The sequence below is a fragment of the Acipenser ruthenus genome, chromosome 8 (genome assembly GCF_902713425.1).
Source record: "Acipenser ruthenus chromosome 8, fAciRut3.2 maternal haplotype, whole genome shotgun sequence".
In the NCBI taxonomy this organism is placed as follows: Eukaryota; Metazoa; Chordata; class Actinopteri; order Acipenseriformes; family Acipenseridae; genus Acipenser; species Acipenser ruthenus.
The window spans coordinates 52,535,148-52,558,937 of NC_081196.1; the positions used below are offsets into that span (position 1 = coordinate 52,535,148).

At 36.6% G+C, this 23,790-nt stretch overlaps 1 protein-coding gene across 2 annotated transcripts in view; it reads left to right on the forward strand.

Moving 5' to 3' along the window:
- The window catches only part of LOC117406747 (protein TFG-like), a 46,853-nt gene extending 26,056 nt beyond the window's left edge, over positions 1-20,797 (forward strand). Inside the window, exons 6-8 of one of the 2 annotated variants that reach the window (XM_034011032.3) lie at positions 351-491; positions 18,761-18,859; positions 19,811-20,797. In XM_034011032.3, the coding sequence (XP_033866923.1) occupies positions 351-491; positions 18,761-18,859; positions 19,811-20,208 (638 nt within the window). In that variant the 3' untranslated portion in view covers positions 20,209-20,797. Of the gene's footprint in view, positions 1-350; positions 492-18,760; positions 18,860-19,807 lie in introns of both variants that reach the window. The other variant, XM_034011031.3, reaches the window with a different exon arrangement.
- Positions 20,798-23,790: the final 2,993 nt, after the last annotated feature.

Genomic DNA, 23,790 nt, shown 5'->3' on the forward strand with positions numbered 1-23,790 from the left:
ATGCAGAAACCGCTGCAGTCTTAGTTGGGCTCTTTCCAATTTGTAAAGCATAATACCTTTTTTAGTACCGTCAGGCAATATGGAGTCCTGGTTATTATAGAGTACAAACTGTCCAACGCTTTGCAAATGTAGGAACAATTTCTAGTTGTATTACCTTAGCTTGTGGTGGCCTATAAAAAGTTGCCTGGAACTTTTTTTAAAACTTTGAAACATTATCGTGATCTACACTGCAGACGGGGAAGGCTTTGCCAGTTCAGCTCCAGACATATTATTAAACACTATTAAGGTTTATAGGATGCCAGACTAGGGTCTGCACTTTGTAAATCACACTTGCCTTCATTGTTTCCCAGGCCCTCCTAGTGCTCCAGCGGAGGAGCGGTCTGGCACACCTGACAGCATCGCTTCGTCGTCTTCCGCTCCCCACCAGCCTGGGATCCAGCCACAGCAGCCGCCCTATGCTGGAGTGCAGCACCCAGCAGCACAGATGGAAGGTCAGTACTTTTGAGCCCTTTACTAAATATAATCCTGAATCCTTCCCGTAACTGTGACCCGACTCCTGGGAGTGGTAGGTTGAGGACACCTTATAACCACCACTCTTTTAATTTTTTTTTTTTTTTTTTTTTTTTTTTTTACATAAACACCACATTCCAGTTTTTCCTTTAAACTCGGAAGTGTTGCTTTGGCAAATGGATAGGCTACATGTTATTGATCCTTAGGCTAACGTCATTTATGTACCATTAGGAATAGTGGTGTGCTGTGTAGTCCCAAAACATGAAATATTCTTTTAAGCCTTGTCCCTTGAAATGTCCCTAAGCAGACCATTGCTAAAATGTCCTGATTTATTAACCAGATAAAAATATATATTCTTTTTCTTGAGATTACTTGACAGTATTTTACCTGATTGTTGATACCACTATGTATCGAATCTTTAATCTCAGTCCAGTCAAGTGTTATAAAAAAAAAAAAAAAAAAAAAATGGCAATTGCATGCATTTGCTAAATTGGTCTAAGTGGGCTTGAGCAAGATGGGCATACTGTCGTTAACAATCAGTAATATATCCCTGATTTGATTTGGTACAGGGCATCACATACCAGTAATACTGCTCATGAATGTTAGTTCTAAGCTCTAATCAATCTATACATTCCTGATTTATTTATTATTTATTTTCTTAGCAGACACCCTTATCCAGGGCAACTTACAATTGTTACAAGATATCACATTATTTTTACATACAATTACCCATTCATACAGTTAGAGAGTAATCTAGGTAAAGTACCTTGCTCAAGGGTACAGCAGCAGTGTCCCCCACTTGGGATTGAACCTACAACCCTCTGGTCAAGAGTCCAGAGCCCTAACCACTACTCCACACTGCTGCCTATGTCACAGAACCAGCACTGGAAGAATGTCTCTGCAGAACTCTTTAATGAGAGTCAGGGAAAATTATGGTACCCAAAAGAATGCCTTTGCTTTCCCAGGATGATTATCATCATCACGAAACTATGTCATGCATTTTTTGGCAAAAGTTATGTATACACAAACAGTAGATGTATTGTTTTTTTATTGGTTGTATATACAATTTGCATGTGCATAAACTCATTAAGGGCAATACCAAAAATTCATCTGTAATTGTTTTACATAAACGTAATACTTCATGCAATTGGCAACAGAAACCACTGAGGGAACTATTGTATGTTTTACAATCTAAACTATTAATAATTGAATCTGGTTCCAAGAACAGTATATTCTCTTTCCAGTCAATAGTTAACTAACCATGCTCTCCTCTCCCAGCATGTGTTGATGGCAAATAAAATCAAATTGTTTTTTGCAGTTCTTTCACCCACTTCTGGGATTTCTACACTGAATAGTAGATTTGATTTGAGGAACAATACCATTATAAAAATACATTTATAATTCCTGGTTAAAACAAAGGAATAAGAGACCTGTGTTTTCAACACATTGCTCTGAAATCCATCTTGTTGATTTATTGCAGAAGGAAATGTTGGTTTCAGCAATTTCATAGTTTCCAGAGCTGTGTATTATCTGTAGGATTTTAAAACGCTGATGTTGCCATTGCACCTGTTCCCTGGCAATCACTGTGGCCATGAAGCACTCATCACAAGAGCTTTATGAGTAAAGTGTTGGGCCTTGGATGAAGTTTTTGTTTTTATAAATACCAGAAGTGGAATTAACAAAGCATATTTTCCAGGACAAAGGTACATTTATTTAAAAAGCGGCAAAGTAGTGTATTTCAATGTATAAGGCAGCAGTGTAGAGTAGTGGTTAGGGCTCTGGACTCTTGACCGGAGGGTCGTGGGTTCAATCCCAGTTGGGGGATACTGCTGCTGTACCCTTGAGCAAGGTACTTTACCTAGATTGCTCCAGTAAAATCCCAACTGTATAAATGGCTAATTGTATATAAAAATAATGTGTAAAAAATAATGTAATTGTATGTAAAAATAATGTGATATCTTGTAACAATTGTAAGTTGCCCTAGATAAGGGTGTCTGCTATGAAATTAATAATAATAAATAATAATAATAATAAATAATAATAAATAATAAAAGCCAAAAATCACTCCAATGGAGAATGCAAACTCTCAAGTTCCACGGCGGGGTGCACGTCTGTGTAAACAGGTGCAAAATCAAATGATGGAGGATCATTCGATATCAGTAATAAACACCCAGTCCCCTGTTGTTATTGGCTCCACATCCACTTCATCATCATTGCTGAGTGATAAGTCAGCGTCGCTGTCGTAGTATTGAAATCCTCCAAATCAACTTTGAAGTCTTCATCACTCCTGTTGTCGCTCTTCACATACTTTGCCATGTTTAGCTTTTGCTAAAAACTATATAAACTAGAACTAAACAAGTAAAACTAATAATAAAACAAAAAATTATAATTGAAAACAATATATATATATATATATATATATATATATATATATATATATATACACACACACACACACTTGTAAAAGTTGAATGTCTTCCCGCAATATATCTGTGTTCTAAACGCCCGCAGATAGATTGGAATCGCTACATGACACGCAATTGGATACAAATGTCACCTGACCCTCCCCCGACTTTCATTGCACATTCCACAATACTAGCACTGCCTTAGAGAATGAAACCTGAAATGCTAGACTGAGAAACCCCAATCATAGAATAGAATGGGAAACTTGACTTACGCAGGTACGGCATGGTACTGCAAGTGGGTTTTCATTTGACGCACGTGCGTACGTCATGGTGTTGAAGTGGTTAAGTCACTCCCTAGGTTACCTGTTGATCCTTTAAACATGTACTTCTAATTTTAGGTTCAACTTGATATTTTCTCAAGTAGTGGTTCCACGACTTCATCCGGTACTGTATTGTAACCATATGTATGCATGTCTGCACTTATACCCACTAAGGATTTGCACTACTGAAAAGGTTTTGTGGATATTGTGCACCTTTCCACACTCACAAAAAATGTAAGTTAAGCCTGAAGCTACTCATTCTTCATGCAAGATTTACAGTGCAATACTAGGAATCAGGCTACCTTATTTTGTATGGTGGTAGAGCTCATAGAAGTTGTGTTTGCTACTGTAACATGAGGGCCAGCTGAATTATACTGCGTAATTGTGAATTTGGACCTTTTTGTCCATGAGGCAATAGTTTCCGTGACACTGGTCCCTTGCCCAGGTTGTGTGTGGTAGAATTAAAAAGTTCTCAGCCATCCTGTGTTAACCAGAGTGTCTCTCTGTGCCATTTGGCAATGTCATTGGAGCACTGACCAGTCCAGTTCCTTATGTCATCTTTCCATTGTCTAAGTTGAGCCGCAGGTGTTTTTTCATCTCTGCCGTTTGCTTCATTGACCACCCTTTTTTTAAACAGAATACAAATGTTTAATTAATTACACATGTTAAATACATAACACAAAATAAAACATTCCCTCAAGCAGTTATTGAATACTATTCAAGCAGTCTTACAATATGATTTTAATATTGAGCCTGTCATGGTCAAACTAACCAAAAGCACTCCTTTTTCTTTTATCTGTTTTGATATAAAATAATTTTGCATTAACTTCCTGATTTTTGAACTGTACTCCTGGACACGATTTTAACCTCCTGATAACATCCTCCAGTGTATACAGCAGTAGATAATTAAGTCGGTGTGACTTTTAAAGTAATTAATTGTAGCTGACAAAAAGATTCCATAAATGTACCATTTTGCACTTACATTAGCCACATGTTACAAATGTGCAGTTGTAAAGGATATTATTATCTATTTCTTAGTCGACTCCCTTATCCAGGGCGACTTACAATTGTTACAAGATATCACATTATTTTTTACATACAATTACACATTTGTAAGGTTTTTACTAGAGCAATCTAGGTAAAGTACCTTGCTCAAGAATACAGCAGCAGTGTCCCCCACCGGGATTGAACCGACAACCCTCCAGTCAAGAGTCCAGAGTCCAGAGCCCTAACCACTACTCCACACTGCTGCCCTATAGCACACATGTATTTCTTTTTTAAAACATGATATCTGGTACTACTGAGTTAAAGGAAGCTGTCAGTTTCTGTGCCACCTTTGGTTATCAGTTTGCCCTTGCACTTCCTGGGTTATTTCCCCCCTGCAAGTCATGTTACTCGCTGAAAACATGTCAGTCAATTGGGAAAACAGCGCATTGATTATTGACTGGAAAGTAGCCAGTGAAGAGGTGGGGTCAATTTCACTTTCCAAGGGAAATGACCCAGGAAGTGCAAGACCGCCTATAAGCATGGCTTGTTAAGAGATTTCTTTTAACCCAGTATATATAGTGTCTGATATCCTGTTTTAAAATGAAAATACATATTTCTAATAACATTTCATTTCTTTCAAAACTGTATATTTGAGACCTCAATAATAATGAAAGTTATGGAGAACTCTGCCATTTTTCATAAAAAAAAAAAAAAACGTACATACAGTAACTGCTACGGTTCTCAAAAAGCAGAAGGTGCTGGATGTGAGTCATAGTTGGAATGTAATTAGAAATATGGGCTTGTATGTATTTGTTATATTCTAATAAATAAAGTAACCGTGGGGTAAATTACATTATGTATGTACATTATTTTTGTTTAGTTTTAAAGACAGAAATATGCAGTATGCTAAATACAGTACTTTCACCCACTTCTGGGATTAGAAAATTTACTCAGTTTCCTACAAGAGTACAATCATATTGTGTCTCTCGGGAGATGGAATGCTATGAAATATTTAAAGCGAAGTAGTACCTGCTTTCCGTGCACAGAGTGTTTTGTTTTGTTTTGTTTTTTTACAGTTTTGTACCACTTTGAAAACCCATGAGCCAATTAAATTACAGATTATGATCCTCTTGTGAGCCATAAGAGAAAGATTATTATGAAATTTTGAACCAGTGTTCAAGTTCTGCAATGCTTATGTGTTTGTGTACAACATAGGATATAGTAGTTCCATATTGAAAACCTAGGGCCTTTGTATGTTTTGGGGGTGGTCTTGAAAAAGAGTACGTTGTGTACATTTGCTGTAATTGATGATAATTGTAGTCGACCCCTAAGGTAGTGAAACAATCAGTATTTCTTCCTGGAGTTAGTAACTGAAGTGGACGAGCCAAATACTTAGTGACCTTTTATTGCTTATTGAATGTTGTGACGTAAAAAGGCAGCTGTTGGAACTTTTGAGAGTATCTCCTTCCCTTCTTGGTCGGTCTGGATGGTAACAAAGGCTGCTGTGGAGGTTTTATAATCTGGAAAATCTTACAGCCCCTGAACCAAGTCTTGCCCAGTTAACTAGTTTGCAATATACAGTTTAAACAAGCTTTGCTAGTACAACTTGATTTCTGGAGCACCTCTTACAGTACATTAGTGTTGAAATGCTTAAGAAAGTGTTGCATGACAAAGTGTCATGCAACACTTTGTCATAAATCAGCAACATGAAAACCATTTTTAAGTAGTAGGAGTAGTTTAAAGTAAAAATAGATCAATTGTATTTAAGGACCAAACACAACGTTTCCGTATTGGAGTTACTGTAGTAAAGCTCATAAAATGCAACTTACTAATTTAGCACAACAGTTTACAGGCAATGTTAATTGTTACTTTTAAATTATGTTCTACCATAGTGTGGCATTCTGGTATTGTAGATCTTGAGATGTAACATTTTCAGATTACAGTAAAGGGGCACTAATTACTGTTGAAACCTTGTAGAAATGAGTCTGAATCCATGCAATAGTCAAACTGGTGCAGTACATAAAATGTAAAGTAAGTTTTTGTTATTGTCTAAAAAAAAAGAATGTTGAATTTGATACGGGTGCAACTTTCATGAACTGCCCATCCTATAATTCTCAATGGGAAAATTTGTTAAATTACTGTGCTTAGCTAATATGAATCTAAATTCAGTTTGCATGCATTTTTACAACTGGGAATCAATGCTACTATGTGCAGAATGCATCGCACAAGTGTGCTGTCTGATTAAAAGGAATTATAACAAATTATTAATCCCGTTTTTACTCTATCTACTGGCATTGTTGCTGGTTGAACTGAAAAACCATACATTTTCTTTTTTTTTTTGTTTAATGATATTACTATTTGTTCTAATGAACATCTGGTATTCATTGCTTTTAAAAATAGTTTTTGCTCAGTTTGTGCTTTTAAAGCTGTGCTAATCCAATATAAATCTCTGGCATACTAGTTTAACACAGAACTATGAGTAAAAATGCATAGGTTGGTATAAAGGCAAGCAAGTACATGGTAACTAATTTGTCCCTAAAGTTGTTTTTTTTAGCATTTTGGATTTTTGAGTTTATTTTAAAATGTCTAGTATAAATCACTAGCAGACTGCAATATTGAGCACAGGAATACTGTCATCTCCTCTTTAGAGTATCTTTCCTTTGGCCTGAGCTATAAAAGCAATTTGGCAAGTCATAAACCCTGGAAAGCAAGGAAGGAAAATGTATAAAGGCTACAAGTTTTCTTGGCTTTATAGTATTCACTCAGGATTGAATTCCTTTAAAGTGTGTTTGTTTTAATTTTGAGATGATTCATTACAGTTAAGTATTTAAATTTTCTTTGTTTACATTTACCAAGAAATGTGTACAATGTAACTGTGAGACAACTTTAAAAGGAAGACCACAAATATAAAACCCAATCCTAAAAGGGCACTATTCAACTAAGGCCCTGTCCACATCTCGAGAACCATACTCAAACGTTTTAATGAATCCTGCTCAAAGCTTCCACACTGAAGTATCACTATTACAGTAGTTTGGTTACAGGTCCTAGCAATTCAGTGTACTGAGGGACTTAATACGATAGTATCCTACCATGCACTGTTTGTTTACAGCCTTGCAAATATGGAGCCCGTGCCCATGGAAGACCTAGCGCTGCTCAGCATGAAAAGTATGGGTTTGTTTCTTAAAAACACAAATTATCAGCGATGGAGAAGGCTGCAACGGTCTCGCCATAGGCAAGCTTTGCATTAGCTCCGTCAACATGCCATAAATATGACCACATTGCTCCACGATCAACCATTTTACAACATAAACCTAAAAATGGTACAGCAGTATTGATAGTTGTCCTCTAGGCGCCTTTTCCGAGTACTGTATTTGTAATGTCCATGCGCAAAAACATATCAATAAATCATTTTGGGATGTTGGAGGATTCGGTATTACTGCGTCCACACTTCTGATAAACTGCACTAGCTGATGCGATCTAATTTAGAACTGGACTCAAGACTACCCCCTGAGGTGGTCTCGAGTACAGTATTAAACGCTGCATAGTGTAGACGCTAACCATATTTAGCTGTTTTAAAGGCAACTAATAAAAGGTTTAAAAGCATATTGTGGACAGAGCCTTAATGTTACCCTTTCCAATGGGCGTAGTTACAATCAGTGGTGTAGTCCTAAATCAAAAAGTACTGGAACGCCAACAAAATATAGATTTCTTAAACAAAAATTATACAAATTCCTGTTTTATTTATTCATTGAGCTTGAGGTAACATTTAATAGGTAATGCATGTGTCTCGCATGTGTCTTTTTTATAGGCTACTCCCTCAGTCAGTGCTGCCAGATTGGAGGTTTTCCAGCCAAATTTGTCTTGTTTTGAAAGCACCTTGCGGATAAATACTGTCTTTGGTGGTTTGGTTATTTTTATCATGCATGTTGTCTTCTATTCCTTTCGATTAGGAGGTCATCACCTGCGCAAAACTTCAATCCCCACAACGTCCTGTATAGTATATCACGTCCAATAAAATTACGAATCGCACAAACGCTGTTATTTTTTATTCGTCATCAATTTTAGAACAATTACAATTGTTTTTCTATTTTTTTAAAGAATGTATCTGCTGACAGTTCTGGACAATTTCATTTTACACGACATTCTGAATACATGTTTTTTTCCTGGACCGACCGCATTTGATCTCATCAGATATATATATATGCATGTATTAAATATATATATGTTTTAAATATATATTAAATCTTAACATGTGCAGTTTTTGGATGCTTTAAGAAAAACAATTTAGCTACTTCATCAGCATTTTTACTAAAAAAAACATTGTTAGCCATATTAAACCTTAGTACTGTAGTTTGTAATAGAAGTTCCTAATGTTCTCTTCATTGCATCACAAGGACGACTGACTGAATCGTACAGTTGTGCAGGAATCAGTGTGACTTGACTCTGCAAACATTTAAAGTACATGCCAGTTATCGGAGACGGAGACTCCGATTTGTGTACCATCAGTAGTGGCACGTAGGGAATCTGGTTCCTAATGCCTATTCAATGGCATGTTACAGAAAGACTATTTTGATTTCCACACGGAAAAGAGATTGTATAAATTGATTCTTAAGTTAACTATTAAGTCAAGCTTCTGCTTATTGAAAAGTACCAGAACACTGTTCCGGCTCGACTAGACCACTGGTTAGAATGAATATGGAAATAAATGGAAGGCTTTTCCTATAGAGTATTACTTGGAAGGCAAGTGACAGTAGATATTAAAACCTTTAACAGTGAATTAAGTTGCAACCAGTTGCTCTAATGCAAAATAAAATTGCATGGTCTGTTTTCTGAAAGCGCATGTTTTTAATGGCATGCAATTCAAAGAAAAAACAAAAGATCACCAAGTGGCAGTGTACCATTTGTATAGGACCACATTAAATATTTACTATGTGCTATTTTGGGCATTTATGTGCTATGTTTAGGCATCGGTGTAATAGCAAGCAGCAGTTCGGTCCCTTCATTTAATTTTTTTTTATCATGTATTGTTGGTTGTTGTATGTGAATGTTTTCTATCCAAAAGATCTTAACTTCCAGAGAATGCTAAACTAAGATATAATGTTATGACATTTGCACTGCTTTAAGCAGCAGTAGTGGTAGCTGATACAAACATAAATGTAATCATTGTACCAATGCATTGTCTGAATTGCCCAAAAAAAAGAGGAAAAAAAAAGAATCTATTATCTATCACTGCAAATAAGCATTTGCTGCTGAGGGAATGTGTAACTCAGTGGGGATATTCTCTGTGTACATGTATGCGCTTGTTGCACGTCCTCTAAAATTTGACATTTAATTGCAACATGAAGGGGTGTGAGAGTGTAGTGTTAGTAATGGGCTAACATACATTAAAACAAATGCAAGTGATTTGCACTGTTCTGTACTCAAAAAGAAAATGATGTAATGCTTTTTTTAAAGCCAGATGTTGCCTGCTGATTCTGAGGAATTACCACATATTCCATTATAGTCTTTGCTGGAAAGCGTCATATGGCTTCTTGTGAATTCCCATGGTGCCTAGGGATTACCATGCATGTGTTCCTACAATCAGTGGAAGCAACGTGTCATGCATGGTGTGTGTGTGTTTTTTTTTTAAAACAGCTTTTCTAAAAAAACAAAGCCCAAAAGTTTTAGACTGGGGGAAAAATTGTAAAGGGAGGGTTTCTAAGTAATTGCTTTCTCTATAACACAAGTTGACATTATTTTGTAGGTCTTTTAACATTCCTGAATAAATTATCATAATCTGCTTCAGTGTATGTTCCTGGTTAAATATTTAATGTAAATACAATTATAGATTAGCATTTACTGTTCTTGTATTACACGTTGCTACTGTACATTATTATAAACTGCTTATTGAGAGATTATTGTAATAACTGAAGTGGACAAGCCTTGATAGTGACATTTGATTGCTTATTGCATACTATGACATAAAAGGCAACTGTTGGAACTTCTGAAGGTATCTTGGTCAGTCTGAAAGGTAACAAAGCCTGCCATGAAGGTTATATAATATGGAAATTATGTCCTCACTGGGTGAAGTGTGTTGCAGGGGGGACAGGTCAGTGGGTGGTCAGTGTTTGGAGGTTAGGCATGATTCTTTGAGCCATTTTGAGGCAGGATTTAAAACAATTTAAAGCTCAATTACATTTACTGTATCCAATGTCTTTACAAACTTTTCTAAGTGACTGCCTTTTTATTAGGTCCTGTTTTGGTATTTGCAATAAATAAGTGTTTTATGTAGTGGCCCTTAACTGTTTAGCGAACAAGCAGGCAAACTCAGTGTCTAAACAATAGACCATCCTTTGAAAACCCCTCGCAGTGTATGCCACAAGAGATTGTGTTTTTAGCTAGTGAAAGCATCCATATGGTAGGAGCTGTGGAGTATGAATTTACAAATCCACCTTCGCCACTTCCCCATAAACCTTTATGGTTGACCATCAAGCTTTTAGCTTGTTGTGGGCAGACACAACAAATTGAGTATAAAATGATTGATCGAAGCAGCTATGTGATGCTGCACGTGTACCATCTGTGTTTTGAAGCAGACGCACCACAAAGCCATTGTGCAGCCATTGGAGGTACTGCATTCTTGATGCAGCCACACTTGGCTTTGAAATTTAAACTTTTAAATTCCTAGCCAACAGGGACAAAACAGCATCCTTGACAAAGAAAATCATGGTTTTCCTTCCAAATTGTAAAGGGATGCTGGGGTACCATCTTCCACTAACCCACAATACAGTATGTTTCAACAACAACCAGTTAAACTATCTGTTTCATAACTCGAATCTGGATGCTCTAACCGAGTTGGGCTAGATTTCAGGGAATGTGGTTTTGAGCTTGGTTCTCAAATGTGGTTGAGCTAATACGTGGTTGAGCTAATATGTTGGGATTTTTTATTTTTTGCAAGATTAGAAATACCCCTCTGCAATAAGTGCATTTCAGTCAGTTTATAATCTCTGCCTCATCTCGTCAGTCTCTTCTGTACAAGTTTATGAATACAAATAAATAAGGTTTGTGTTGGGCCTCTAAGGAAGACTCGAGTTAAAAAAATAAATAAAATAATAAATAAATACAAAGAAATCAGTGACTAGCAGAGGGTTAATTCCAGTGAGCCCACAGTTATAGCCCAGAAATTGAGTGCCAGGAAAATTAATTACAGACATTCATCATATTTCATTATCTTGTTGCTATTATCTCCAGCATACATTATCTCAAACAGTGAATGTAATACACAGTTATAATTCAGTTCCATATTTAGGCATAATCTGCAGTTTAAGGATTGCTTGGTAAAGCGATGGTACGTACGACCTTGTTTCATTTCTAAATTAAATCTGTTTTAAAATTGTCCATACACACCAGAAGCAGAGCGACGCAGTGATATTAGAGAAAACATGAGGTGATAACCAGCTCCTCGGAACAAAAACAGGTCATCGTCACTTGCCAGCTGAGCAGAATTTAACCTGTTTCAATGGGAAAATTGAATCAAAACCATAGTGTTTCAGCTAGTGTCTTTGGTATAACTGTTGAAGTTGAATAAGGAGGACTATATGTGTAGGATGAATAGAAAACATGATGTCAAAATCCTTGTTACAACTCCTGTTTTGGCATACGTGCACGTTGTGCTAAAAAGTCTGTATATCTTTCTTTGCTCATGCTGTGCAATCCCTTCCAGTACAGTTGTAAAACAACAACTACTCTGTGTGTATGTTTCCTTCACTTGAGGATTTTATGGTTTCCGGAAAATCCAGTAACAACTTATAAATTGAAGCTAATGAGTTTGGCTCATGTGAGCACTAGGGGTTTATTTTGAAAAGTAGTGGCCAGGAAAAGAAAACAGTAAATGTAATACATTGTAAAATTCAGAAAACACTTAATGGTGATATATGTAGCACAGGTAACGAGACAACTGTTGGAAACAATTAATGTGTAGAGTACATTTAATTGGAGTTCAGTCCAAAAAAAAAAAGAAGAAAAATAGCAGGGGGAGGTTGTACAGTATAGAATAGCTTTGAATTTTGGGGGGTATATCAAATCAAATCAAATTGTATTTCTAAAGCTATCCCAAGACGCTTTTAACAAGAAAAAGGACATTTTCAAGTATATTTAGTACAATACAAAACAATATAAACAATAAAAACAGCAAGAGAAAACAACATTTTAAAATTAAAGCAAATAAAAGCAACAGATGAGGAACTCAAACTGAATAAATAGGAATAAAACTACATAAAGAAATATTATAAAGATATAAAAGCCCTATTATAAAAGATCAGAGCAGCCAGCTGGGGGCATACGGGACTAAAAGATCCTTCCAATAGGCCGGAGCCAAACCGTTTAGGGCTTCATAGGCAATAAGGACCTTAAAGTCAATCCTAGACAGCACTGGGAGTCAGTGGAGGGCTGCTAACTCTGGGGTAATGTGCTCACTTTTTTTGTTTTGGCTAGCACCGTGGCTGCAGCATTTTGTACAAGCTGCAATTGTGACAGAACACAGTTTGGAATTCCAGAGAACAGGGCATTGCAGTAATCAATCCTAGAAGATATGAAGGCTGCATCAGGTGAACGAAAGTTACTTTAATTATATTCTGAATATGTGGCTCAAAGGAGAGGTCAGGGTCAAAAATTACACCTAGATACCTCGTTTCAGTTTTCTGAAAGTATGGGAAACTATCCTCTGTGAAGGCAGACAGGTTTGTTTTTTTTGTATTTTTTTTTTATTTATCCCAAAATCATTATCTCTCTCTTATCTGAATTTAACAAAAGGAAATTATTAGACATGAATACCTTGATGTCAGCAAGACAGCTTATCACATTTTTTATAGAAGAGACACCACCTGGTTTTAGACACAGATATATAGTTGGGTGTCATCAGCATAGCAGTGAAAGTTGACCCTGTGTCTACAGACAATGCCACCCATATAAGGAAAATATAATTGGCCCTGTCGATGTATAAATTACAATTTTACACTTGTCTATCTTTAATAGCACTGTATAGTAAAATAACATGACATTAATATGACACATTATATTGTAAGAAAGAGAACTAAAATGTGTAGTAGATTTATAAGGGGCTTACCAAAGTGATCATTAAATACAGCAAGAGTACTCTTTCATGAATATTCTGAAGTTTGTATTTTAAGTTCACAGATATGTTTTTGTATGGGTACTCTTCAAGGACTTTTGTATGGGGGACACTGCTGTTGGACCCTTGAGCAAGGTGCTTTACCTAGATTGCTCCAGTAAAAACCCAACTGTATAAATGGGTAATTGTATGTAAAAAGAATGTAATTGTATGTAAAAATAATGTGATATCTTGTAACAATTGTAAGTCGCCCTGGATAAGGGCATCTGCTAAGAAATAAATAATAATAATTTATTTTGCTTAATTTTGTACCCGTCTGCATACTGGGAGAACAGTAGAACTTGGGCTTCTGTTCTTATTAATTTCATTTTTCGGTGCTTTTATTTTTAGCTATTTTCGAGTTATATACTGTGTGAAATGTATTATTTTTGGTTACTTTACAAAATATATATTTTTTTTTTTTTTGTCAAAATATGTATAGTAACTTGACGGCACTTGCACAGTTAAGTTGTGCCTTCTTTCCTTTGTCTTCCACAACGAAATCCCTATGGTCACAGGCACATTCTTCTGGGGTTTGTGTGTGTTGCCACACTTTGCAATTCTGTTTTAAATCCTCCATATCTTAACTAATACAGCTTTAAATCCCGCAAACAAGCCTCCATTCCTAATTGTAATCTTGTTTTAAATCTCACAAGCAGAGTCTCCAATAGAAATGTAGGAATTTGCTGCCACTCGGTAGCGGGGGTGGGTTTAAAGTATTCAGAGCGAATCAATGATAGATACATGTCAGGAAGGGGGGACATTGCCCAGCTATACTGGGAAAGATAGTTTTAGTTTTTTTTTTTTTAAGGGAAAGGGGTGAAGTCACTGTGAATTGAAGAACCATTTCCATTGTTTTTCCGGTGTTTATTGGCTATACACGATTTCATTTTTTTTTTTTTTTTTTGTATTTGTTTTTATCAGTTAAAACCAGTGCTTAATTTGAGATTAAGCACTGGTTAGATTTTACTTTTTTTGTTCCGGCACCTAATTTGTCCGGATCCGGTACCTCTCGCGGCATAATTTATTATTTTTTCCACTGTTTGCACTGTAAACATTCTAATAAAAGCGATCAGAGTTAAAGTTGCTTCTGCCTCCTCGTTATTTCTCCCGTCCCCCAGTAAAAGCGCATCCTATCCTGCCACACCGATTCCAGACCTGCTCTCTTATTTGTTCATAGAGGTTATGGGGCGGGCCGGCGAGGTAAGTAACTGATCTTGAAACAGTGGTGGTCAGCTAGCGAGAGATCCCTACGTGATCACGTCACGTAGCCTAGGCTAGTCGTCGCTACTGAATTTGAAACGTGTCGAGGTGAAAGGAAAGCCAAATCAAAAATGAAGGGGAAACTGCTCCTGATGGCGATGCCTTAGCTAGCAGCGCTGTTTGCGCTTAATCCCGCCAGTTCAGCATCACCACCGGCACGTCCTCCACTAGCTAGAAGGCCACTAGTGAGTCAGACTCTGCAGGACAGGTCGGGGAGGACTAGTGATGGGCAGTTCGATTATTTTTAGTGTCTCGATTCATTTGATTCAGTTCAGTTTGGTGAATCGATTCATTTCGTTCATTTGATTCACTGATTCAATGACACAAAACCAATCAATGTAGACCGCATTAAGATTGTTTACGTAGGTTTATTTGAACCGGAAAGAACGAGTCGTTCACGAACTGCACATCACAAAAGCTAGGGAGAATCTATATTTGGTTGACTTGGTTCATAAACATTAAATTAAATATAGTTTAACAAAAAAATAATAATATATATTTAGAATACTGGAGATAACATAACAGTTTGAACCATTAGCATTGTTTAGCCATCAGTATCAATCTAATCTACTGTATATGTATCTGCACTTAAAACACAACAATGTGTAAATCAGTTGGCTGTGATTGCAACATATTAACAAGACTGAAACCTGGCTGACAAGGGTGAGGCAGTTGTTTTTAGAGACTACTTTTTTTTTTTTTTTAAACTCACTGTTAAACCTGTTTTATTTAACAAATAAAAATAAAATCTATTCATGTTGAGACCCCTAAGCAAAACATTTATCTACCATTCCAGAGTTCTTGTTTTATATGTGCCTTAAGACTGAGTCTGCTTTGCTAGGGGTTTGAACCAGTCAAAAACGACAACAATGAAGCTATTGGTTAATAAGTTAGAAAGAGGCATGATTAGAAACTGTAGTTTGCTTCCAGATTCTTTAATGTTAGTATCTCCTTTTTGTTCCCCTGACTGAAACATAAATTGACAGCAAGAAATTAAAAGCACTTCATCTGTGAGTTTGCTGTTAAAACGATTAGATATTGGTCTGTTTACAATCAAAACTTAATGTTGGATTTTTGTAGAGACTAAAAAAAATAAATAAATGATTCTGTTGTGTATGATCTTGGTCCAGCACTGATTTTAATAATGTGTCTTTTGGAAATCAAGACATCTTTCTTTATTTCTAAATATTTCCTCAGGAAAAGCTCTTCAAGTTCTTCAATTGAGGTTAACAAGCTGGTCCACAAATTAATAATAAAAAAAAAACATATAGGACAGCGAGGAAGTAGACTTTAGTCTACATTGAGAGACAACATTCAGAAGCTGTGTACTAGAACAGATTTTCTTTCATCAAGCAGAAGAAAAGTTAATCACATGGTGCTGTATGTGCATGTTTTCCAGCAGATTGATTTAGAACAGAGATTAAACATAGTTTGAATCATAACATTTGAGGTCCTTTATCAGAGAGTAGAGATCCCCATGATGTTGACCAAAATATGTATTTCTGCTTGCTTTAATATGATGGGGATATTTTACTGACGTGCATTTTATATTTTTGTTGCCTCTTTTTTATTATTAATATTCTCTCCATATTTTGGCACTGATTGTTTTAGGTCCTTGACAACAACACTTGCACAACAGAAGAGAGATGCAGTTTGTGGCATTAATTCTGTGTATTAAATATGAAAACCAGAAGAAGATCATTTAATATACAAAATGAAAGAGGTTAAGGGGACATCAAAAAAGAAAATTGACACAAATAGGAGCCTGATGGCTCTGTTTCCGTATATACCTGTGGAGGGAACATCTCTCTTTGCTTGTTTTATTCTCCATGTGCTTTTTTCCTCGGCAACTATATTAATAAACAGCTTAGATTAAAGAGCTCTCAAATAATATAAAACATGTTGCAGGTGGTTTGCATTTCTGTTATGTTGTTATGGACAGTTGTTGGAGTTTAGATAAGTGATATTCTAGTATTTAGTACTACCGGATAGGATTCTCAGTATCACGTATAAAATATTTCTCCCCCAAAGCTGAAATAGCACCGCTTGTTTTATTTCAGTCTTGTTTGCTCCAACATTACAAGCCATGTTATTTTTTCTCTGGCTTGCTGTTATTGGTCTGAGCAATTAATCGGTGACAGATCCCCTACCGTTTTGCACTTCAGCAGTTAAGCAAACATGGTTTTCCATGAGGTGAGCATTGCAAATATGCAGTTCCATATTTACACTACTGAGCAGCAGTATGCTCTATGCTCTATGTATGCTGCGTTTTCTACGGTTTATTTGAGACAATTTTTTAATTTGTGTAGGAACTTTAGCTTTACAAGATATAGCTTCGCTATGACCAAAGTTATTTCAGTTAGAATATTGGTAACCATGGTTTTGTTGCATGTTGAATATGATAAAGGGGCTTTGCTAAATGAGATTTGGCAAAAAAATAAAAATCGAATAGTAGCAAGCCTATAGATGAGTAATGGCCAGGAGGAAATCCCTAATAATTTCTGTGAAGATTTTTGTGACACGGATTCCGAGTTGTTGCTTCTGAGAGGGGAGGTGTCTGGCTGAATGCAGCAGGAAAGATGGGAAGCTGGGAGAGGATTAAAGAAATCCTGCTTCTGTGGTGGCACTTAAGTTACAATGGTTGCAAAAGATAAAGTTTTATATTTTTTGCTCCAGTGGAAAATGTGCATCATTTGGTTTTAAAATAAACAAACCGTGTTTCAATAACAAATTCCAGCAGTATGACTTCCATGTGTGTCCCAGAGAGTCTGTGGTTTTTGACAGCAGTGTAATAAAGGGGGATCAATCATTTCTGAACTTTATAGTATTTGAAATATTTATTCAAAATGTAAAAAAAAAAAAAAAAAAAAAAAAACTTTATCAACCTCATCAAAAACCACAAGCTGTAACATTGCATATTTAAAACTTGTATTCAACTTGGAGCTTACAAAACTTGATTGACTAGTTGACATGTGCTTTTAAATATAGCTCAGACGCACATCATTTTCAAAGGGTTGTCTTTTGGGATTTTTACCTTTTATGGTCTGTGGCTTAAATGTAAATTTAAGTCGCATTTAGAAATTTGCAACATTAGAAACCAAAAAATGTAAATAGCCTTGGAATCTTAAGTGTGTTTTTTTTATATTTTGACAGGCTGGATATCTCAGTGTCTCAGTGTCTCAGGATCTATTTGTAGAATTATGTAGATGATGATGATGATGATGATGATGATGATGATGATGTGGCTTCAATTGTTTTATTAGTTGATCGTATGCTGGATATCGTGTTCCCCTGCAGTACTCTCCCCTTAGTTGATAAAATACCAGATTTGTTATATGTGAAACTTCTTGATGTATTTCTTGCATCTCCATGAGTTTTTTGTAAGTGCCGATTTACATTTTTACCACATGAATTTAATAATAATAACAGTCAAAACCATAAAAACATTATAAGAACTATAAATAATGATTGCGTTATTTTTTTATGCCGACATACCAAATGTTTTGGAGGCATGGCTGGCTGGCTGGCCCCCTACTGTACAGTATAACCCTGGCTGTGATGCAGTGGAGGGCCCCTTTATTGGGTCACTGCCACTTTTAATGGAAAAGATGAAAACTAAGTTCTGTTTTTAAGATGTAGTAAAATAATGAGCAATTGGACTAAAGCATCTGGATGCAGATGTTGATTAGCTCTGGCTATCGAAAGGTTTTTACAATTAGTAAAAAGATTTAAGTGTTTTGCAATACAGTTTTAATCACACATTTTCTGTGTCAAGCTCCGCATCCTTTTATATAGTAATTGCAAGGTTTCCTTAAGTATATTTGTACACGGTCATGTTTAAGGTAAAACGCATTTATTTGCTCATTATTTATATTTATTGGTGCAGTATTTTTTTTATATTATTTTTTTTAAATGTATCAGTGTTACCAATTTCCTTATCCAAACTAAACTAAAACTCACGGCCAAGATGATGGAGCATAAGAGGAATACCAATATTGCATGCATCTTCTAATAAAACATTTTCAATTTTAGGATTTTGAGGATTGTTCCAAAAAACATGTGAGCTCAAATAGCCTTGTCTAGACATCTTCAATGACACAACTAACTCATTGTGTGTATCTGTGTAACAGGTCCGATGTACCAGCAGTACCAGCAGCATGGTGGCTATGCTCCCCAGCAGCCCCAGGCCCAGCCACAGCCTCAGCAGCAGTATGGAATGCAGTACTCTGGTCAGTAAAACTCAGAAAAGACCTAATGTTTTTTTGGCGAAAAACGTACTGTACGCTTGTGTTGTGATTGATAAATGAAGAGTTTAAATGTATAGTTTTAAAATCAGAAACATGCACAAAAATCCCAATAATAAAATGTTTCACTGTTTGGATTGGCAGTCTGTCTGACAGTGCGATTAGGTTGGGGAGTTCCACTCCTGCTCTTAGTATGATCTCTCTTAACCCTTTGCAGTCCATTTATTAATTGCGCGTCAGGCACGTCAGGTCTAATTAATTTTCACACGCGCAGTTAATTTTAGACGCGCTGTTTAAAAGTATTTTTTTCCACAGTCAAACAGATTTAAATGGCCCTGCATATCAACGAAGCACTCACTAGGCATCTCCAGCCCCGCCCCGCCCCACCCTTTCGTTCGCTATAGCTTTCACCTATGTAAGAAATAAATAATAATAAAAATAATAGTCGTACATATCGATCAATCATCTCCTGATCACTCGTTTTATCACCAAACTCCTCAATAATGCGATCCAAGTCATTATTTTATTACTATAACATCTCAAAAAAGCTCTGCAAATGTCTGTGTTCTCTGTGCGCTGATTCACAGGCAGCCAGCTTGTTTACTTACGACCGCCCTGTTATCTGATACCAGGGCCATGTATGACTAATCATGAGATACGCCTTTTTTTTTTTTTTTTTTTCCGACTTGTCTCGGCTCCTGTCGCTCCCACTCGGCAATTGAATGGTTTTCTCAGCTTTTTCCGGAGAAAAAACGACTAGAAACCCGTTTTTTGCATTGCTATAATGATGTCGGACCCAGTCCCACAAAGGACCTGAGAGGAATAATTGCAATGTCAGACCCATTCCGACAATGGACCGCAAAGGGTTAATGGTACTGTAAGTCTTGTAGTAATGGATTTCATTCAGGTTCTTTCTTTCATTATTCTTTCCAGCAGGTTACACTCAGCAGGCAGGCCCTCAGCAGACGCCCCAGCAGCAGCAGCAGTTCCAAGGCTACAACCCGCCAACATCCCAGGCTGCTGCCCCGGCCCCTGGCTTTGCAGGGCAGCCCCAGCAACTGCCATCCCAAGCTCCACAGCAGTATCCAGCCGGCTCCTTCCCTCCACAGAACTACACCACACAAGCCTCTCAGCCTGCTAACTACAACATGCCCCCAGCCTCCCAGCCAGGGATGGCCCCCAACCAGCCAGGCGGAGGTTACCAGCCCCGACCAGGCTTTACACCACCTCCAGGTAGCACAGTGACCCCCCCACCCAGCAGCGCAAACCCCTATGCACGCAACCGCCCAACATTTGGGCAGGGCTACACCCAGCCAGGCCCTGGCTACCGGTAAAACCCCCTCCTCCAGTCTGCCTATAGAGCTGCTCAAGTCATCCTGATAAAGTAATCAAGAAACAATATACTTTTTTTTTTGGATAAACTGAAAAAGTGGAGCAAATGTTGCTTTCAAATTCAAATAAATACTTAAATAAATACATACAAAATGCACATTGTTTCTGCTAATGGGAAGACCAAACAGGGTTTATTTTGTTGTTGTTTTGAAATGTATTGGCATCATAAAATAAATTAAATAAGTAAATACAAAACCAGTTTTTTTGGAACACTACCTAGATATATGCTCAAATCAATAATGGGAGTTGTAGCCTGACTTGTCTGGATATTAACTTGTTCGCTTGAAGATTAGATCGTGGATTTCTTTTTCTTTTTTTTTTTTTGACTTGGTTTTTACTAATACCAGACTGCTGATTTCATGATCCCATGCTGGAGGGACATTATGTGTTCTGTAAAAATTGTTTTTTTGGAAAGCTAATAAAGGTAATGAGATCCATCCCTTTGTTTTAAGTTTTGTTTTTAAACATGACAGTTTTTACTTCACTTATTAAAATATTGATTTCCAGGTTTGGATAATCACTTGCCTCATATCTCTTGTCTTGTTTTTATTTTCATCTGTTTTGTTAAAAGTTATTAGCTGAAGATGTAGTTGTAGCGGGAAAACCGCTACAAAGTCTGAGCCCATATCTGGATCACATTTTGGTTTTCAAAGGCCTTCTACAGACACATTTTACTTTGGCTTGGTATATTATCTATCACTTTCCTTTCATAGTTTATATAACTGTGGAGAATCATCAATCTTTTCTAAGAACCTTGTATCCAAGGTATGGGCCATATGCATATTAATAAACCTGTCTCTGCCACACTGTAAAATGTAGTATTTAACATTCATCACTTCCAGTTATTGTAACCTGTAACAAGTATACATGTGTGTGTGTGTGTGTGTATATATATATATATATATATATATATATATATATATATATATATATATATATATATATATATATATATATATATATATATATATATATATATATATACATACATACATACATACATACATACATACATACATACATACATACATACATACATACATACATACATACATACATACATACATACATACATACATACATACATACATACATATATATATATATATATATATATATATATATATATATATACATACATACATACATACATACAGTACTGTGCAAAGTTTTAGGCAGGTGTGAAAAAATGCTGTAAAGTAAGAATGCTTTCAAAAATAGACATGTTAATAGATTATATTTATCAATTAACTAAATGCAAAGTGAGTGAACAGAAGAAAAATCTAAATCAAATCCATATTTGGTGTGACCACCCTTTGCCTTCAAAACAGCATCAGTTCTTCTAGGTACACTTGCACAAAGTCAGGGATTTTGTAGGCATATAGTCAGGTGTATTATTAAACAATTATACCAAACAGGTGCTAATTATCATCAATTCAATATGTAGGTTGAAACACAATCATTAACTGAAACAGAAACAGCTGTGTAGGAGGAATAAAACTGGGTGAGGAACAGCCAAACTCAGCTAACAAGGTGAGGTTGCTGAAGATAGTTTACTGTCAAAAGTCATACACCATGGCAAGACTGAGCACAGCAACAAGACACAAGGTAGTTATACTGCATCAGCAAGGTCTCTCCCAGGCAGAAATTTCAAGGCAGACAGGGGTTTCCAGATGTGCTGTCCAAGCTCTTTTGAAGAAGCACAAAGAAACGGGCAACGTTGAGGACCGTAGACGCAGTGGTCGGCCAAGGGAACTTACTGCAGCAGATGAAAGACAAATCATGCTTACTTCCCTTCGCAATCGGAAGATGTCCAGCAGTGCCATCAGCTCAGAATTGGCAGAAAACAGTGGGACCCTGGTACACCCATCTACTGTCCGGAGAAGTCTGGTCAGAAGTGGCCTTCATGGAAGACTTGCGGACAAAAAGCCATAACTCAGACGTGGAAACAAGGCCAAGCGACTCAACTATGCACGAAAACACAGGAACTGGGGTGCAGAAAAATGGCAGCAGGTGCTCTGGACTGATGAGTCAAAATTTGAAATATTTGGCTGTAGCAGAAGGCAGTTTGTTTGCCGAAGGGCTGGAGAGCAGTACACGAATGAGTGTCTGCAGGCAACAGTGAAGCATGGTGGAGGTTCCTTGCAAGTTTGGGGCTGCAGTTCTGCAAATGGAGTTGGGGATTTGGTCAGAATTAATGGTCTCCTCAATGCTGAGAAGTACAGGCAGATACTTATCCATCATGCAATACCATCAGGGAGGCATCTGATTGGCCCCAAATTTATTCTGCAGCATGACAACGACCCCAAACGTACAGCAAAAGTCATTAAGAACTATCTTCAGCGTAAAGAAGAACAAGGAGTCCTGGAAGTGATGGTATGGCCCCCACAGAGCCCTGATCTCAACATCATCAAGTCTGTCTGGGATTACATGAAGAGAGAGAAGCAACTGAGGCTGCCTAAATCCACAGAAGAACTGTGGTTAGTTCTCCAAGATGTTTGGGCCAACCTACCTGCCGAGTTCCTTCAAAAACTGTGTGCAAGTGTACCTAGAAGAATTGATGCTGTTTTGAAGGCAAAGGGTGGTCACACCAAATATTGATTTGATGCAGATTTTTCTTCTGTTCACTCACTTTGCATTTTGTTAATTGATAAATATAAACTATTAACATGTCTATTTTTGAAAGCATTCTCACTTTACAGCATTTTTTTTCACACCTGCCTAAAACTTTTGCACAGTACTGTGTGTATGTATATGTGTATATATATATATATATAAAAAAAATAAATATACACATACACACACACTTTTTCTCAAAAACAGATGATCATAAGAAAAATCTTTTGTAGCAAAAGTTTTGCTTTTATGGATGAGGAAAAAAAAGTTAAAATAGATATCTACAATTATTTATTTATTTAAGCAATTTTTTTGAAAAAACTCCAAAAATGGCAATTCAAAAGTATTCATACCCTCACAAGGAAAATTTAATTAATAGGTATTTGAGGCACCTTTAGCAATAATAACCACTTTTAAACGATTAGGATATTTTGTCAATGAGCTTTTGGCATGATTCGTTAGTGATATATATTATTCATATACTGGCAACTATGTTGCTCCCCCCATATTTTCCTTCAACCCCAGCTGTTTTCTGATCCTTCATGCCAAATTATGAACATAATACTGGCTCCATACATCAATACTGATTACACAAATCAAATTCCCGGGGGAGGGGGTCCCATTAGATTATGCACAGTGACCTGAATGAAAACCATACTAACCAAATTGTTAAATGTATTTATAGACTACTTATAGTTTCTCTTTTAAAACATAAATATTTAATGCAGTCCATATGCATTTAAATAATGGATTTCAGAAGAAAAAAACTGAAGATGTGCTTCTAACTTGCATTTTGTTAATGAAAAGTGGACACACTAAATACTGACTTTGATCATACTGATTTTGTTGAATTTAAGGGAGTTAGTTAATATTGAAATTCTGTGTAACTGACAGCATTGTTTGTCTGC